The 19,854-nt window shown below is 40.2% G+C and overlaps 1 protein-coding gene across 5 annotated transcripts in view; it reads right to left on the bottom strand.

The window, feature by feature from the left end:
- Nucleotides 1-19,854, bottom strand: part of LOC125452014 (RNA-binding Raly-like protein) — a 797,454-nt gene that overhangs the window by 102,006 nt on the left and 675,594 nt on the right. For all 5 annotated transcript variants that reach the window (XM_048529893.2, XM_048529894.2, XM_048529892.2 and 2 more), the window contains one exon: nt 8,699-8,862. In XM_048529893.2, coding sequence (XP_048385850.2) covers nt 8,699-8,862 — 164 coding nt within the window. The remainder of the gene's footprint in view (nt 1-8,698; nt 8,863-19,854) is intronic.

The raw sequence follows: 19,854 nt of genomic DNA, 5'->3' as shown, positions 1-19,854 counted from the left end.
TGTAAAACCCATATGGTTCATTCATGCCTTTTTAGGGAAACATGTCTACAATCCTTCCCTATCTTGACTAGATGTGATTCCAGACTCACCACAATGTGGTTAACACCTAATTCCTCTTTGAAATGGCCTAACAAAGGCTAGAGCTTATAGATGACAGTGATGGGCAACAAATGCTGGGCTTAATAGTAAGACTGACATCCCACAAAAGAATAATGTGGCAGTGTAGGCTGAGACTGAGAAGCAAATGAGCACAACAGTGGAAATATATGCTAACTCTCTTCAGCTACACTGTAGAAGTATCACATGGATGTGTTGAATATGTGAAAATCGCTTTAAATTCAAACAGGTTTAAGCAAAACCTTTATACGTTTTAGGGAAATTATAGTTTAGGGCTAGTTTAGGGCCTGACAGGTGGTCAATGCTAATGCATTTAAAAAGAAAATGCAGGAATGGAGAAGCACAATTGATCTTCCAGGTTGGCCAAGGGTTAAAGAGATTGGGAGGCTGGAGTTCTTGAACTGATTTAGAAACAAGGATGAGAATTATAAATTAAGACGCTGCTAGACCAGAGAGACACAATTTGGTCAGTGTGCACGGAGGTAAGCGAAAAACATTTGGTCAGAGTTCGGATACAGGCAGCAGAGTTTGGACAGCTCAGGTTTATGGAAGGTGGAAGTTGGAAGGATGGCAATGAGTTCACGCAAGTAGTAAAGTCTGGAGTGATTCGACAGCAGACAGGGTAAGGCAGGGGCAGAGTTGGATGAAATTATGGAGGTAAAAGTCAGCTGTCTTGATTGAGTGGACATATGTTTGGAAACGCATCTTGGGGCCAAACATGATACCAAGGTTCTGAATAATCTGGTTCAAGCTCAAATATCAGCAAAATTAACAGAGTGGGTTGTTAGGAACAAATTTGTGGTGAGGATTGGAGATAATATGTTCTGTATTCCCAACATTTTGTTGCAGGGAATTTCAAATCATCCAAATAGAAATGAACAGAAATGTCTCAGATTTCACAAAAAAAGGTTTTAAACCAGGTTAAAAACTAATCATCCAGCTCTATACCTTGTTATCTCAGATTCTCCAGCATTGGCAGTTCCTATTATCTCTGATTAAGCACTTTAATTGGTTGAATGCTCATTTGAAGTAGGAGTCAAATTGATGAAGGGTTGATCAATCTGAAATAGTCTTTCTGCACATGTATGATTGATCACCAATGATAAGTTTGGTATTCATATTGCACCTGAAAATATTTGGCTAGGAGCTATAGAATAAATGCAGTGAATTCAACAGTCTATAATTTGCATAATTTATTCAGGTGTTAGATGGGAATGACAACTCATTTCCTACTTCCCTCGGAGATCAGACGTACTTAAGCTAATCATTTAAAAAATTTTACTTTTAAATTATTTCCCTCTAATGGTTTAAATTTCTATCTCAGTGACTCAATGATACTTAGGTATAAATGTAGCTTTAGATCAGCAATTTAAAATAGTGAAGGACAAATTTAGCACTAATATCAGAAAATTGTTCTTCACTCAAGACCTGACAGATATTTGGAAAGTACTTTCAGAAGGCAGAAATCTTGGAAAAAGACATAGGATGTTCCATTTGAATGAATAAGCTAGTGATTTAACCCTTACAGTGCTGCAGATACTTTGTCCAAATATACTTAGCTGTTGCTGTATCTTTTCTAATTTTGTTGTGCTAATTTGTTGAAGCCAGAAGTTATGAGAAACAGTAATATTTACCTAAGTCAAAGGTAAACTCTCCTTCAAAAGCCTACGAGTAGGTTGAAAAAGTGAGATGTTTGGGAAAACAAAAAATGTGTTCCTTGTTATTTTATTATTACATTGTTAATCTACCGTAAAATTTATCTTTATTTTGGTAAATATATTCTTCAGTATTAATATTTATTTTAACACCTGAATATGCCTTTTTAAAACATCAAAAATAGCCAAAGATGGCTGGAATTCTGAGGTTAAAGTATCTCAATTCTCATTACAATAATTCAAATTGAAATGATCATTGAAATAACAATGACCTCAACTGACACTTCCTAGATTATCACACTTTATATTGCACGCAGAGCTAAATAGTGTAAATTGACAGCAATTTAAATACAGAGTGGATCTTTCACTTAAATCAGATTTTTCTGGAGTTTACTAAGCCCATGATGCCTATATCTGTTCTCTGGAAGAGGTAGCTATTTTGTCCCACATTCGTACCATTAGAATAAATACTCCAGCAGCTCTTGATGACTACCTCCCTGAATCCCAGCCATCGAAGTGCCAGCTGACCATAGCCTTTTTGATTTTCATTTCCAATTTTTGAGCCTGGTGTGATTACTAGTTATCTCACTATCTCCTTTGGATTAAATTCAACACTGGCAACTTACCTTTATATCAATGAAAAGTTAGAAACAGGTTAGATTTTCTTAATTTCATCTTTTCCTTATTACAATACATCTTCCAACACAACATTAAGAGTTAAATAATCAATATTTTCAATCATTACTGCCTCTATTTGTAAGCACTAGCTCCCTGGAGGTTGCAAGTTCATCAAATGGAATAACCTGCTTGTGATACTGACAAGATTGTGATTGGGGTGGGGGAAGAACATGCACAGTATTCAAATACAGATTTGTTTTTATGCATCCTTGGATGTGTGTCAAGATCTGAGGGTCCTTTAGCATCCCCTTCTAGATCCCTCGACTTGAGTTGCTCGTGGTCACATCCTCCTGGCCTTGACCCAATTTGGAGGTAGTTAGCCTACGGTGTGTGACTGCAGCGTCCAGGTAACTCTTTCCCCCTCCCAGATGTGTCAAGGTGTTTTGAGCTCAGGCACCAATACATCTACCCTAAGACGGGGCTCCTCAAGCAATCGACACTTCCTCCAGATGTGGTCACTACAAGCCATAATGTAGTTACAATACATTGCCTGGCCAAGTATCTCTATTTTAAATACTTAGTTCTTAATGTGACTTTGAAAAAAGTCATTTCAGTCTTCTAGTTTGTAATCTGTAAATATTTCCCCTGCTTACCTTCAATCTGGATGTGACCTATCAATGATAGTCAAGTCAGGAGCTATCACCAACCAATAAACTTATCCTTTACCTGTGATGTCACTCTTTTTGAGCTGGAACCCTAATTTTGTTGGAAAAAGACCTTTAGAAATTGTGAGCCAAACAGAAAGCAAGCAGGAGCATTGTTTCCACTGCACACAGACTTCCATGTTGCCTTCAAATTCCCTAAACTATATTTACTCAGGCTGTGTCTCTCAATGGATCTGTCCTCTCCTTCCGACTGTATAAAGCTTACTGCTCATACAATTTCAACAGGCCCTTTCTTAAATAGAGCCGAGGGTGATCTGAGATGACGCAGTCTTAACACCTATTAAGGCCCTAGTCAGGCTTCAGGTGATTGACTGATAACTATCCCTCAGTCAGCTAAATCAGCTACTTTGTTAACATTTTTACTAGACTACTGAATTTTAAACTTTTAAATGGAGGAAAAAGAGATTGAGCAGCTCTATTACCATATTGCCTCCAAATTCCCAAACTATATACTCACTGGGGTTATGTCTCAATCTGGATGGCGAGAAGTTGAAGGAGCTAAGCCTGTATTCTCTAGAGTTTTAAAGAATGAGAGGTGATTTTATTGAAATTTACAAATTATTTTATATGATGTGCTATGACAGATGTAGATAGAATATTTCTCTTGATTGGTGGTGTCAAAATGGGGCAACATAATCTCAGAGTAAGAGGTAGGCCATGTAAGACTAAGAAAAGGAATTTCTTCACTCAATGTATGGGAAACTTTGGAATTCTCTACACCAGAAGGCTGTGGAAACTCAATTATCGAGCATATTCATGATAGAAATCAGCAGATTTCTGGATACTAATGATATTAAGGGATATGGAGACAGTGCAGGGTAGCAACACTTGAGGGAAATGATCAGCCATCAACTCAAGAAGCAGGCTTGACAAGTTGAATTACTTTTGTTTCAATGCTCCTGTTTTCTGTCTTCCACCTTTTTTGAATACAGGACTTACATATGCTATTTTCAAATATGCTTATACCTTTCCAAAACTGAAGGAATTTTGGAAGAATACATTGAATTTATCTACTATCTCTGAAACTGCTGCTTTTAAGCTCCTAGAATGCAGGCCACCTGGTCTGGGGCTTTGTCAGCCTTTAGGTCAAATAGTTAATTGACCGCATTTCCCATGGTAGTAGATTCCCTCCCTCTCAGTCATGTCATGTTTCTGCTTACCTTTGGGAAGGTTTTTTAAGTCTTGCACAGTGAAAAATACCTGTTCAAACATTCACCTTTCTTTGCATTTTCTGGGTAATTAATGTGCATGTAAGTCATGTTGAGTCAAAATATGGGTTACAAGGTCCTACTGAGCAACTTGGATTGAGTCCTGCAGCAGGAAGGACAGAGAACTCAGGACGTTCCCAACTTGGATCACAGTGGAATAAATGACCGCTACTTCAAACCAGGTGAGTTAAAAGGAAGATTTTTGACTTTTTAAGGTACTAAAATGGATGAGAGGGGATCTGACTGAAGGATAGAAAATTCTAACAGGGCTGGGCAGACTAGATGCAGGAAAGATGTTTTCCCTGTTTGAGGAGTCTAGAACCAAGGGACACAGTCTCAGAATATTGTGTAGGCCATTTACTTCTGAGATGAAGGAAAAGTGTCTTCATTCAAAGGGTACTGAACCTGTCAAATTCTCCACCACAGAAGGCTTTAGAGGCAAAGTCACTGAATATATTCAAGAAAGAGATAGATTTTAGATTTTAAAGGCGATAAGGAGTATAAGTAGAAAGTGAGAATATGGCTTTGAGATAGAGGATCAGCTGTGACCATATTGATAATGGTGGAGGAGGCTGAAAGGGCTGAGTGGCTTACTGCTGCTCCTGGTTTCTGTGTGAAAGGGCCAGTGGGCAGAACAACCATTATCTATCAGTATCAGTGCAATGAAGTGGATGGAGATCAACCATATCAAAATAAACTGATGGTGATAAACCTGCTAACACCTGACTTCACTCTTCAACTGAAGAGACTGCTTCTTGATTTCTAACTGTTCTATTTAGAGAGAATGTCCCTTATTAAAATTCTTTCAAGTGATTCTTGGGGAGACTCATGAATTTCAATTAAGTTTTATGTTTAAGGTTCCCTGTGAACTGATTGTACACTTGAGGCAAAGGATGACATCAATTTTGTAAATTGAAGCTATTATGAAGACTTTTGCACACTAATAACATTAATTGATGCATCTCATTAGCCTATGTTATAAAGGAAGTGTCTGTAACTAGTAATTTCCATTTACCAAACATCCTCTGCCTGCTTGATTGCCTACAATGAAACACTGATGTAGATGCCTGGGAATGATCTCCCTCCCAGTACAGTCCCCGTTTTGCACCTGTGCAATGAAGCAGAAGAGGACAATGTTCAAAAGGAGGAGAATAAAAGTTATTTAAAACTGGAATCTGGATAGGAAATAAAATTAGTGTATCCTGCTACCATTTCAAAAGCCGTAAGCATGAATAACAGATTTCAAATGCTGAAATTATAACAGCTTCACACTTCTTGTTTTTTTCACTTACGTTAAAACACAGAGTTTAAAGTCTCAACCCTGGCTATATGTTAGTGTTCCAGCACCTCCTGTTTGAAATGAAATGTCGATTGATTTCTGCATCTGTAGTGAAGTGGTAATTAATGCTGCATCATCATTAATGTACCTGCCAGACAATTTATCATTCCATCATTTCTCAAAACAGCAGCCACCTCTCTGATCATAGATTGCAATGGATCAGGTTATTAATCACCAAATCTGGCATGAACAACTGAATATTGACTGTCTCTCTGCCTTGCTTGAAAAATACATCTATAGCCATGCAAGTAAACTGCTTTTGCAAGCTTCCTTTTCCAGAAAAGAAACTTCCATTTTAGAATAAAGATTCCTCTACCAGTTTTGTCCTTCTAAGGAGGCAGCTCAAAATTAAAACCATAGCTCTGATTTCTAAGCTCAGTTATGGCAAGGTTACCCCAAATGGATTTTTAAAACATGGGGTACATGTTTGTTTTTTAAATAGAAAGATGAGGTGGTTATTTCATGGAGAAATGAAAGGGGGTTTGGACAGAAATTGGGGGTAAAGATGGGGAAGATGAGATTTGGTAAAAAATGCAAAGGAGGAACAGGGAAATTTGGATGAAATTGAAGGAATAGACATGGGAGTCAGAATAAAATTGGATGAAAAATGGAGGGCAGAAGACAGTCCGTGATCATGCAGAGGGGATTAGTGTGAAATTACGCAGATGATGGTGAGAATACCAATTAGTTTGTTGGATTTGCAGAATAGTCTCCTGCTTCTCCCAACCGATAAGCAGTGCTGTAAAGGTGGTTGCTGAAAGAACAGCTTTTCACCTTCTTTTACGTTTCTTGAGATCCAAATGACTTTTGGTTAAATATATAAACACCATTAAGTTGGAAGAGTGCAGCTTCAATGAAAGATTTCAACAACCAAACCAACTCTTGGGGGCGTATTTGTTGTTTAACGTCTAATTTGGAGTAGGCAGACCAAAACTGGTGATATAGTAGTCAGTGAAGAAAGTTATCTGAGATCACAAAGAGATCTTGATCTGTTGTGTCAATGGGTTGAGCAGTGGCAGATGGAGTTTAATTTGGATGAATGCATTTTGGCAAAACAAACAAAGGCAGGACTTACACAATTGAAAGTGGGGCCTTGGATAATATTGTTGAACAGAGAGACCTGGGATTCAGGGTCATAGTTCCTTAAAATTTACGTCACATGTAGACAGAATGGTTAAGATGGTGTTCTGCACGCTTGCTCAGATCTTTGAGTATAGAAATTGGGACATCATGTTGAGGTTGTACAGGATATTGATGAGGTCTTCCCTTGAGTGTTAAGTACGGTTCTAGTTGCTTTGTTATCGGAGGACATTTTTAAGCTGGAAACAGATCAGAAAAGTTTTACCAGGATGTTGTCAGGAATGGATGGTTTGAGTTATGAGGAGCGGCTGAATAGGCTGAGATGTTTTTCACTGGAGCATGGGAGGTTGAGCAGTGACCTTATAGAAATTTATTAAATTATGAGGTGAATGGCAGGTATATTTTCCCTATGGTGAGGGATCTCATGACTGGGGGGTATATTATTAAGGTAAGAGGAGAAAGATTTAAAAAGGACATGATGGGGAATTTTTTTACACAGGTAGTGGTTTGCGTGTGGAGTGAACTTCTAGAGAAAGTGGTGGGTGCAGATATAGCTACAACATTTGGATAAGTACATGACTAAGAAATAAGAACCAAAAGAACTGCGGATGCTGTAAATCAGGAACAAAAAGAAAGGTGCTGGAAAAGCTCAGCAGGTCTGGCAGCATCTGTGGAGGAGAAAAAAGAGTTAACATTTCGGGTCCGGTGACCCTTCCTCAGAACGGACTAACATGACTAAGTCATAACATGACTAAGAAATGTTTGGAGGAATATGGGCCAAATGCAGACAGGTGAGACTAGTTTAGTTTGGCATTATGATTGGTGTGGACTGGTTGCATCGAAGGGTCTCTTTCCATGCTGTATGACTGTACGACTCTAAGTACATGTTTCAGATATTTAACAGCTAAATTTCCTACCCAACGCAAACCCTGCCATTTTAGGTATTAAAATTACCTTCTCTGTCTTATCAAGTCTGTCCTTGGCGTATTTTAAGAAGTGGCATTCATTAACTTTTGTGATTTTTTAAAATGTTTTAGTGCATGCTTTTAGGGAGGTCACTGAGGGGAAAAAAACGTCATGCCTAGGGTCAGGAACGTTTGTCAACAATCTCTTGGTCTTCAGCGCAATAACCTAAGGAACGTGGAACAAGGATTCTCCATCTGAGCACTGGGGATATTTTCCAGAGAAACTGCAAGTATCCCACAAATATGTTAAAGATGTATCCTCATACTCCACCCAAGAAATCCGTGTTTCCAAAGACTAATAGCCCATATCCATGACACAACCTCATGACCAATGTTTCCTCTAAGCTGCTCGGAGGGTCTGTGCTGCAGCAAGAAAAAAATATAGGGTCATGATTAGCATGAAGAACACCTCAGCCCTTTGAAATCTCTTGTCTTCCAACCACTGGTCCCCTGGACTTAATTGTGAAGCCCAATGCTAGACAAAAATGGTTCAGTCCAGACTGTCAGGTATTAGGACATTTGTGGAATATCTAATGCATTGTTATAGAATTCCAGGGTGAATTTATTTTTCTCCTTGGCCCTTTCTTTTCTGGCATACATTGGGATGTGCCTTGTTTTTGATGTAGGCTCTAGCCATTCTGATATAGCAACAATTTTATAACATTGTAGAACACTCTAACCCTAGGCAATGTTTTTGCACAGATATGATGAACATACTGCTTATTGAACAATGACATTCCTTTTTGCCAATTAAAAACTTGAATAAATGCCAGCTTGACATGCAATCCTAAATTACCTTGTATCAAAAAAAATGCAATTTGAATTCAAATGCCTATTATTAGAAATATTCCATTATCTTATAATTTTCAATGAAAAGATTTTGCTAGCTTTTTTTTTGCAATTGCTGAGGTAGCACATATGCTGACATATAGCAGATGACTTTCCAAAGACTGTCATTAGCCAAGCATGCTCATTCATCGCAGAAGCTTACATTTGGGTCCTGCAGAAGCCGTGCCTGTGATTGTGGACCGTGGACCTCCTTTCATGGGGAAACCACCTTTTCCTCTGCGTGTGACAGGTATAGTGACACGGGGACGTTTTATTGGTATAACAGCACGAGGTGGTGGTGGAACACGGCCGTGATAATCAAACATCCTGAAAAAAAATACAAGTTATACTTAGGATACAATGTGCAACTTTGGTTTCTCAATTTATCTAATAAAGTTAGCACCCTTACTTCAATGGGACACATCAAGCCAGTTAATGTGTACATGGCTTCATAGTTTTTCTGTTTTATATTCTGGAACTTGAGATTATTGGTTAATATATGACAAAATTTTTTGTTTTTCTTTAGGTCAGACTTGGTTTAATTGTGGCTCTGATCCAGTTGGGATTTTATCATTTGAGTGATGCCATCTGTTGTACCGTCAAATTGTTCCCTGCCAATCGCCATACTCCACAATGCCCCACAACCCCCACCCCGCCAAAAGACCTGATCCATCATCCCCTTGCCACTGACTCAATCCCCTCCATATCTGTTGTCAGGCCAACCCCAATCTTCCCTTTTAGATGTCTCCACCTCTTGCCAGACCCAATTTCCTAAACCCAGTCTGACCTACCCTAAATACTGCATTACTTACCTAGCAACCTTACAGCCTGACACCCTATATACTTGACACTCTACTTCCTTCCTACTCAGCATCCTAAACATCCCAAATCCTAAATTCTATCCAGTTGGCAATTTATTCTGTTACTTACTTGGCATTCTATCCCTTACATATCTAGCATTCTTCCCTGTTACCCTACCCGTACCCAGTTGGCACTGTGCTTACCTGGTACCTGAGGAGGTGATGATTTGGTAATGTTATCATTAGACTATTAATCCAGAGACTCAGGTAATGGTTCTAGGTACTCAGGTTCAAATCCTGCCAAGGCAGATGTGGAACTTCTATTAATTTTTATAAAAGTCCAGAATTAAGAGTATAATGATGACTTTAAACTATTGTCAATTGTTGAAAAAACTTGTCTGGTTCATGAATGTCCATCAGGGAAGGAAACTAACATCTTTACTTGATCTGATTCCAGGGCCACAGCTATGTGGTTGATTCTTATCTGCCCTCGAGGCAATTAGGGATGGGCAATAAATGATGGCCTGGTCAGTGACGTCCTCATCCATGAATGAGTTAAAGCTCTGACATCTAGAACTTCATAGTCCTATCCATCTGCACCTTATGCTCCCAGCATCCGTAATCACATTTACCTTACATACTTACTATTGGACAACAGTTGACAAAGTGCCTGTCAGGGCCTTAATGTTTCAGAATACAGCAGTTGAGTGTAGTGAAAAGGACACATATTTTGACATTCCCCAACATTTCTGCACTGTGTCAGAATTCGAATACACTCAGAATTTCTGAAGGAACCCCACTTGGAAGCTCCAGTCAGAAACCCTTACAAGCCAATTCTGTGATCTGTTGCTACATTTAACTTTATTTTTAGTCATGTTTGATTCACCTTCGATGTAGGGTTTTTGTGCCATAGAGGAATGTATATCTATTTTGTAGACCACACAGGACTTTTTAAAACTAGTCACTGCCTGTCAACAAGTAGAAGCTTTTAGTATATTTTCCCAATCGACCAAACCCAACTTGACCCTCATACCTTCATAGCTTCAGATTTAAGACACTTCTTTCAGAATGAATTATATCACTTTCAAATTCAATGTAAATTTACTCCATATGGTGGTAATTATTTCCAAAAGGCTCCTTCACAGCGAGATTATTAATTAGCCTCTCTGCATTACATAATATGAATCTAAAATAGCTGAATCCCTAGTTGGCTCGTCACTAAACTTCTCTAGAAGCCCATCTTGTACACACTCCAGGAGTTCATCCTCAATAGCATTAGTTGTAAGCAGCCTATTTAGTTATAAATCAAAGTTTCCCATTGTGCTGCATTACCCAAGTCATATGCTATGTTCCTTCTAATTTCTCTAGCTGCTGTTTGTAAAACCAGAGGGAATATGTGAGCACGGAGGTTGATATGTGCACCCCTTGGAGGATCCGATGCAGTTGAGAGGGATCATTGGTTACACGCATCCTTAATTTCTTGATTTATGCATCGTCCAACATTATCACTACTGTTGGTAGTCAATAAACAACTCCCATCAATGTTGCCTGCTTCTTGCTGTTTCTTAGCTCTACCAAAACTAATTCTCCAGGATTAATTCCTATGTTTCTTTGGCAAAGTCTGAGTTGGGTTGAATTTTCTAAAGAGTTTATTGCTGTGAGGTCTAATGAGTTCTCTTGCACTATCTTACAAAACTCATCTCATTAATTACCTCTCACACCCAGATGGTGGCTCTTAGAGGTAGTAGGATCTGCAGATGCCGGAGAATCTAAGATAACGAGGTGTAGAGCTGGATGAACACAGCAGGCCAAGCAGCATCAGAGGGGCAGGAAGGCTGACATTATGGGCCTAGACCCTTCTTCAGAAAGCTGTCACTTCCAATTTCTGCCAATCATTGTTCAGCGATTATCAACTTAGTCCAGTCCATAGGCGTGTCCATCGGACAATGTCCTTTGTGGCAACATTATACCGATAGATGCCTTTTGATAAATGTGGTACAATGATACTGATCCTACTCTGGGTCTGGAGGTCTGGGTTCAAGTTCCATCTGCCCTGGAGGTATGTTATCACATGACCAAATGGGTAGATTAATGTGTGCAATATGAGGTGCAACATTAAAGTGCAGAAACTTTTTGTAAGTGGATCGGGGATGTGCATGTCAGATGCCAATGTTTGTGAACATGGGATTCACGTGACTGGTGCCCACAGAGTGCGCCTGAGATGCTCGTGCCCAGTTTTTAACTTGGAGATCATTTGGAACGAGTGGTGAGCTGAATCTGTTTGGTTGTTGAGTTGTTTGGTAAGACGGGAGGCTGAATACGAATGAGATGTATTGTGACATTAATGAGGTTTATAGCAAGTGTTAATCCCTGTCTGTTTGGCATCTTGCTGCTGCTTGGTGAGAATCTTGCGTGCTGCTTGTGAAAATCAAAGGATCATGTCAGGTGATCCCCATATTGAGATGGGTCTCAACACACTTATTGCCCAATTTTCCCACAAGTCCTGCCATAGCCCACATCTACCCTGCATCTTAAGCCTTCAATGCAAGATCCTTTTTCATTAATGTACTGATCACATTCGTCATTAGGAGTGTTGCTCAAACTCCTTTTCCCTTTTTCCCTATCCTTCCTAAATGACAAATAACCTCAGATAACAATGTGTGGAGCTGGATGAACACAGCAGGCCAAGCAGCATCTTAGGAGCACAAAAGCTGACGTTTCAGGCCTAGACTTTTCATCAGAAAACATCTTTTCTGATGAAAGGTCTAGGCCCGAAACGTCAGGTTTTATGCTCCTAAAATGCTGCTTGGCCTGCAGTGTTCATCCAGCTCCACACTTTGTTATCTCAGATTCTCCAGCATTTGCAGTTCCCATTATCTCTGATACAACAATAACCTCAGATGTTCAGTCCCCAGTCTTAGTTAATGTCTAACTATGTATCTGTAATGGCAAGTAAATCATGTCCAATAATCTCCATTTTTGCCTTTAAGTTGTGAATGCATTATACAGATGGAGAACTTTGTTTTTTTTTGACATTGTTGTTTTAACATAATTTTACATTCTGATCCTATTTGCTGTTTGCCTTTACATTGTCTGTCCTATACTGTTGCTTATTTCTTTTCTACTTTTGTTTTCCTCTAATTTGAGCTCCATCTCCCAATCCCCTGCCAATTTAGTTTAACCTCTGCCCAAAAACAGCAGCAAATCTCCATGTGATGAAGTTAATTTCAGTTCCGTTCAGGTGTAACCTGTTCACGTTATGTGGTGACTCAGTGGTTAGTGGTCCTGCCTCACAGCAACAGGAACCCAGGTTCAATCCCACCTTCGGGTGACTGTCTGTAGGGAGTTTGTACATTCTCCCCATGTCTCCAGGTGCTCTGGTTTCCTCCCACAATCCAAAGATGTGCAGGCTAGGCTGATTGGCCCTGCTAAATTACCTGTAGTATTTGTTGGGGATGGAGGCAATAGTCTGAGGGTCGGTGTGGACTTGTTGGGCCCAAGGGATTCTTTGAATGAAAAAAAAAGACTCCACCTGCTCTTGAACCTGTTCCAGCACCTCAGAATACAGATAACCTCTGTCCTACACCAGTACTCCAAAGTGCTCAATTGTTTAATCCTCTTACTTCTGAGATTCCTGCCTTTTTAAAGTCCTGTTTTAAATTACTTTTCTAGTTACCTAAAGTCTGTTTACAGGGCTTCATTCTCCTTCCTGCCTATGTTATTGGTATCAATGTGGGCTACAACCTCTGGCTGTTCTACAGCTGCTCAGTGACACCCTTGATCCCAGCACTGTGGAGGCAACAACCTGGAATCATGCCTATGGCCATGGCAATGCCTCTCTGTTCCCCGAACTAATGTATCCCCTTTCATTACTGTTCTTCTACCCTTCTCGCCTCCATTTCTGAGTAGCTGAGGAATCCAGAGTGTCACAGACCTGGCTCCAGTTGTAATTCTTTGAGGAACTATACTTCCATGCATTCACTCTCTTCCAGCATGTGTTCTATCTGTGTTGTATCAGCCACACTACACGTGCTATACAAGCAACTCAGCCTCACGGATATGTCACAGTGACTCCAGCCACCACTTGATCACCTAAACCCAGAGCTCAAGTTCCAGCAGTTGGTTACACTGCTTGCTTCCTTGGTCATGGGTAACTCCATGACTTCTATATGTTTACAGGACACACACTCCACATGGCAGAGCTGCCTTGTCAAATTTTAACTTTAGGTAACTTTACTTAATCCATCTCCCATGATTCAGCTGTTGGCCAGAGAAGGTAGCAGGTGTGTGAGGGGGATTCCAGCTTCCCTGTTCTGTCTGCTGTCCTCCATTGCAGCAGGCCTTCTGGAGGTGGCTTGTAACTGGCAATCTTCAGGAAAACTGTGAGTGACATTCCAACGGGGTCACTTCCGGGATTCCAAACCAGAACTAAAGCTGATGTTGAGATGGGAATATTCAGCTCCTTGAAACCTTAGCTATGCTCGTCTGCCGAACGCATGTTAAATTTATTTCTGATGCAAATCTACTAGACCAATGCAATACAGTCATGTAGAAACATAGAAATTCTGCTAAAACTAATATTGTACACAGGATTTAAGAGCATCATATTCCCTCTGCCAATGAGTGCAGCCTTCACAGATATTTTAGTGTCTCATTGCGAGTGGTGGAAACTTATGCTTAATTCACATTTTTAAGGATATAAAATGAACATGAAGGTTATTGCGTAGTAAGGCAACATACATGAGGTAGAATATGAGATTTGCTGGATAAGTATCTACATTGATTGAGGAGGGAATCAGTGTTCTCTGTATCTTACCTCTCATCTTCTTCCAAAATATTGTCTCCCTCCCATCTATTACTGCGAACTTGACCAACACTTGTTGGAAGGCATTTTCATCTTTACTAACTTGGTGGTCGGGTAAAGTAACTTCTAAACTAAAATGGCATGAAATTCTGGTAGGTTTCATGTTATATGGGAAAGGTTGGATGCCTGATCAGGTAAATGAAAGCAAAATTGTGTGAATGCTAGAAATATGCAATAAAAACAATAAGTACTGGAGAAATTCAGCAAGTCTGGCAGCATCTTTGCAGAGAGAAACAGAATTAGTGCTTCAAGTCTGACATGATTTTTCTTCAGAAACCTGAAAAGGAGCTGAGAAATTATGGTTTTTAATGTTGTTGGCAGAGGAGGAGGAGGAGGAGCGAGTGGAACAGATGCTGAGGATTACCAGAACAAAAGACAAAGGGAGTGCAAATGTTGGTAAGGGAGAGACTGAGAAGTAAAATGGACATGAAAAGGTTTAAAAAAAGGGCCAATCTGCTGAAAGCTAACAAAGCCCAGCAGAGGTAGGAAAGGGATGTTGTAATCAAAATGAGGGACAGAGATCACACAGTGAGGTTGTTGAACTCAGTGTTGAAGAGTCTTCGAGGCTGTAAAGTGCGTAACAGAAAACAAAATGTTGTTCCTCCAGCTTACTTTGAGCTTTGTGGGAACACTGTAGTAGGCCCAAGATGGAACTGTTAGTATGGCAGGCGCTGGTTTCTTGAAATGCAAAGCAACTGGGAGGTGGGATCACTCTGGTAAGTCAGTTGAAGGTGAAAATGTGCCCCTTCAAACAGAGTAACTACCATACAGCTGCAAGTTCATGGAGATGTGTCACATGTACAAAAACTGCCGACTTCAGAAGAAACTAGCAAAATCTTGAACATAAAGAAAAGTGCCTTGCTTTAATAGTTATGCTAAATACTGCGCCATTGAGCTCAATCTCTCATTTATTCAACTGAGAAGTAAATCATCTACAGTGTGTGTTTGAAATTCACATGCCACTTGGTATGTGAAGGAGGCTCCTTAGCAACAATAGAAAGTCAAAAGATGATTTTATCATACAACACTTCCCGAAGATAATGGCAAAATAGCAACTCTATGAGACTCGGGTCACATATAACATCACTCATAAAGGTATTTGATTCAGGCTATGGAAATATATATTTTCAAATTCACATAACTGTCATTTTAATCAGTTAAAAATGCATTCATATTTTGACAACTCTCTGAATGACCGCGGAAGCCAATTGTCTTGAAACAAAAACACAGACGGTGCTGCTCTGAAGGGTTCCATTTGATCAAATTCCAGGTGAGATATATATTGATAAAAGAAATCTGGAGGAGGAACAGAGCAAAAGAACTGCATTATTCATGCTAATCCTGAATAAATAAACCTATTGTGTGCCTTTATTTCCTCTTGAGATTTACAACAACAGTTATGTACTCTGCACACCTTTTGTTTGACTTTTCAAATCACACCTATCAGTATTGTAATCAAGAAAAGGAGAAATGTCAGATATGGAACTAAGTTGGAGGTTCATAACAGGTGGCCATATTTTAGCAAAGGCTGAGATAAAATTGGTGACTCTTATTAGGCAAGTTTTCTATCCGAAATTTGGAAAAGAGTGGGACCTCTATAAAGTGCACAATATGGCATGTATTGATTAATCTTTCCACTGACACAGGAAAGAGTTTACATTTTGCATGACCCAAGGGAATTTTACAACACTTTATGCCCAGTGAGGTATTGCCGAATAATGATTATGCTATAATGTAGAAAATATGGCAGCAAATTTATACACAGCAAGGCCCCACAAATAACAATGCAACAGTGACCAGATAATTTAGTTTGTGTAGTTCGAATCCAGTATATTTCACTCAACTCCAATTTTGCCCCAATAAATTTCAGCTCTTTGCGAGTTGATTAGTCCTAATTTAGATTGCCTAATATAATTTTCTACTGTGACTTATGATACAAAAATCATTGACCCAGTCTTCCCTGCTGTCGCTTGATCTAATCAGCCCATCTCATTCTCAAGAACCAGATCTACCAGTTCCTCCATTTTCCACATGAGAACTTCATTAATGATTTTTCATCAATACTGGACATAGGATTTTTTATATCCACCTGTTTTTACATCTAATACAAAACGCAGCAGCTCCAATGGTGCCAAGCTCCCTCATTAGAACATTTTTGTCCATATTCCATGTTACACATTCCGGGGAATACCAAATACAATTTCAGTGAAGGCATTTAAATGGCTAACCACTCACAGAAACTGAACAAGCATGAACCACTGCCCACACTAAATGACTCCCCGACCCCGTGAAAAAGAGAGAGGCTGAGGTGACGGGTGGGATTTGTGATTCCTGATATCATCCAGCATTTTCACCACAGCAGAGATACTCTCCACCCTGGTGAAAAGCAGAGTGGAAGATTCTGAATTCTTCAAACTTGGTTTCCAATGTAGTAGGGTACATGGTCAATGATGGATTAGCACAGTCCATTATGTTAATTGAAACCAGATTTGTTCAACAATTGATATAAAAATGCCTTTGGGGTCCAGATTGAAACTCAGTTGATTTAATTTTCCCCCTGCTTTCTTTAACAAAAAAGGACGCAGAATTCTCCAGCACTGTTTGCAGCCTCCTGCAGTGGATAAGCATTTGAGATATGCTACTAATGGTGCAAGTGCCATTTTTAATATAGTTAAGAACCCATTTTCTGTTGGTTCTCTACTTTGAGTTCAGTCAGAATACCCTTGTCAGATCTGAAATTATTTTTTGTGAGATAACTTTTGTATTTGGGCAATACTGTAAATACTATGAAATGTAGCTGAATTAATTCAAAAGCATAAATGATCAGTAAAAGGTAAAACTAAAGGAAATCAAACAAAAGTTCTATGAGCTATTTGGATTTTTTTTTTGCTGCTACAAATCAATTTTCCCTCATAATGTTCAGGCATCAATAAACTCTTATCTCTTGTGCCTCAGTTAGCAGTCAGTCCAATCTGTTTAAATTAACTGGCTGGTGAATGACAAAATGTTTTCCACTCAGTAGCCTGAGTCAGTTTGCTAATGATCCAAACGTCAACTCATCAGTTTTCCATTTATTAAGGCAAAAGTCATCCTACATCCTTGTCAGTTCAGGCTAAACTTCAAGAAAGACACACTTCACAGTGAGAGTAATCTTTTGTTTCTTGTTTCTTTTCTTCTTTGTAATTTTTTATATCCGGAAATGTTTTCATGCCTAACTTTGCACTGTTACCCACTGCCATTAAATCACTCGTTTTTCTGAATAATTATCAGTTTATTCACAAAGTCCATCACGGGCAGTGCAAGGAAAGGTCAGGGGACAGGAAGGCAATAAATCAAAATGGAGTTGGAGGGGGAACTAAGGTACTCCACCCCTGTGGTGCCCACCTGTCTCAACAGCATCTAGCATGTTGGGGAACACCAAACGTTCCCTCTCCAAGGACATCCAGATGCAAATGTAGCCACAGAAGAGGGGAAGGCAGTTGAGTACTCTGACTCCCTCCCCAGCCTGAGGCCTGGATGTTTTGATGGTCACTTTAGCCAGGCCCGGGGCGGATCCACAAGGTGACCTCTGACTTGCCTGCCCCTGTCCACACTGACTGGTCAAAGATCAAAAGTGTGCTGTTGTAATGGCAACCAAAGGTAACAACATAGATTTCTCAAATAACTATAAAGGGGAATGGAACTGTCCACAACAATATATACATGGTCTATCAGACTCCACAGCACTGCAAAATAAACTCACAGTTGGGCTGCGAGGTCATGAACCAACATAATCTAAAATTGCATGAAACTGCTGCATGCAACACCCTCCTCCCTGGATCTCCAATGGAAAGTGGGAGGATTCCTGTATAGAGAACTCTCCAGGGAGATCCCCATGTCTCGTGGTTAAACAGAATGCCAGCACGTGTCCAGGCAGTGGATAAAGGAATAGAATTGGAAAGTGTGCAGCAGCAGATTGTACAAGACGCTCCTGTGCACCAGGCAGAAGGACACAGAGGGGATACCCTTGAGTAACTAATTCTTTTGTTTTTCCAATATTAAATAACAAATGACAACTGTTAGTTGTGTACCGAGATGGTGAGGTTAGGTAGGCTCACTTTTTTCTTCAGTTAACTTGCTGCCTTTTGTTCCTCACTGCAGCATTGACAGAAGCTGTTATTACTGTTCAATCACATCTTCCATTGGGTAAGAAGTAATTTCTCTGCTTTGCTGCATTTATTGCAACATCTCTGTACCTCGCCACCTTGTTGTGGTGGAGAGGTTTGTGCAAACCTAGGAACCTGAGAGCTAAACCGTCTGCACTGTAGCTCCTGGCAGGGTCAGTAATGATGGTAAGGTCAAGGCGGGGGGGTTCCAGACAATGCACGATCCATGAAGATCTCAATGGCGGAGCTGGTTATGAATGACAGTTGAGTTTAAATTAGAGCATCACAATGGTGCAAAGGTGAATGAAGGCTGCAACGGAGAAGGGCTGCCAGTCATCTTGGTCTCCATGCCAAGGGCCTTTGATCTTTATCTGACAAGGTTGGTGTGGTGGCTGTCTGTAACAACCCAGCCAACAGCGACCGACCTGAGAGAAGAACTGTGATCATAGCCACAGAACTGAAGAGATGCCAGGCTGACCTAACTGTTCTTTCCAAAAACCTGCCTGCAGACTAAGGGCAACTGAAGGAGATGAAAGGTGGTTACACTTTCTCTTGGAAAGGGAAGGCCTCTGATGGGCCCAGGCTTCATGGTATTGGATTCATAGTTAAGAGTCAGCTCATCAGTTGCCTCTCTGAGCCTCCTGTGGGGATCAACAACTGACTCATAACCATCTGCTCACCAATAATTAGATGAGAACTTACACCCCATGCTTGACTCAAAGGAGGAAGTAAAGGTGACTTACTATGTCAACCTTGCCACACTGTTGTCAAGTATCCCCAAGCAGGACAAGATAATTCTTCTTGGAGACTTCATTGCCAAGACAGGTTAAGTCCACGATCTTTGGTATGGCGCCAGAAGAAGGGAAGGTACTGGCAAAATCAACTCTAATGGAGTCCTTCTTCTCATAAAATGTACTGAGTGCGATCTCACCATCATAAACACACTGTTCCATCAGAAAAAAAATTCAAAGCATTTTGGAGGCACTCATGTTTGAAACAGTGGCATCTGGTTAATTCTGTCATTGTTCGCTCCAGAGACCATCGAGACATAGATGTTACCAGGACTATGATCAGCCCAGATGGCTGCTGGACTGATCAGCACCTTATCTTTCCACAATATCCATCAAACTACACAGAAAGAGGAGGGTTCAGAAGAAGCAGACCCGGCCAAGATTCAACATTGAGAGACTGGATGACACAATCACAACGCAACATTTAGAGGTCTCATTTGCTAAAACCCTACCTTGGGAATATCCAGAGGGCATAGGAGAACACTGGAGTCAACAGTTCTCAGTGTGTGCAATAAGACTCTCAGGTACAAGTCCAGAAATCATCAGGACTGGTTCAATGTGAATGACATGAAAATTGAACAGCTTATCTCCAAGAAAAGAACAGCCTCCTGTGACTGGCAGAATGATATCGAGTACAAGACTAAAAGAAGGGCTTATGCCAAAGCTAACGCTGATGTCCAGAAGTGCGTAAGGGAGCTCAAAAACAAATGGTGGACAGA

This window comes from Stegostoma tigrinum, chromosome 5, assembly GCF_030684315.1.
Source record: "Stegostoma tigrinum isolate sSteTig4 chromosome 5, sSteTig4.hap1, whole genome shotgun sequence".
In the NCBI taxonomy this organism is placed as follows: domain Eukaryota; kingdom Metazoa; phylum Chordata; class Chondrichthyes; order Orectolobiformes; family Stegostomatidae; genus Stegostoma; species Stegostoma tigrinum.
This window is presented reverse-complemented; position numbering and strand designations above follow the sequence as displayed.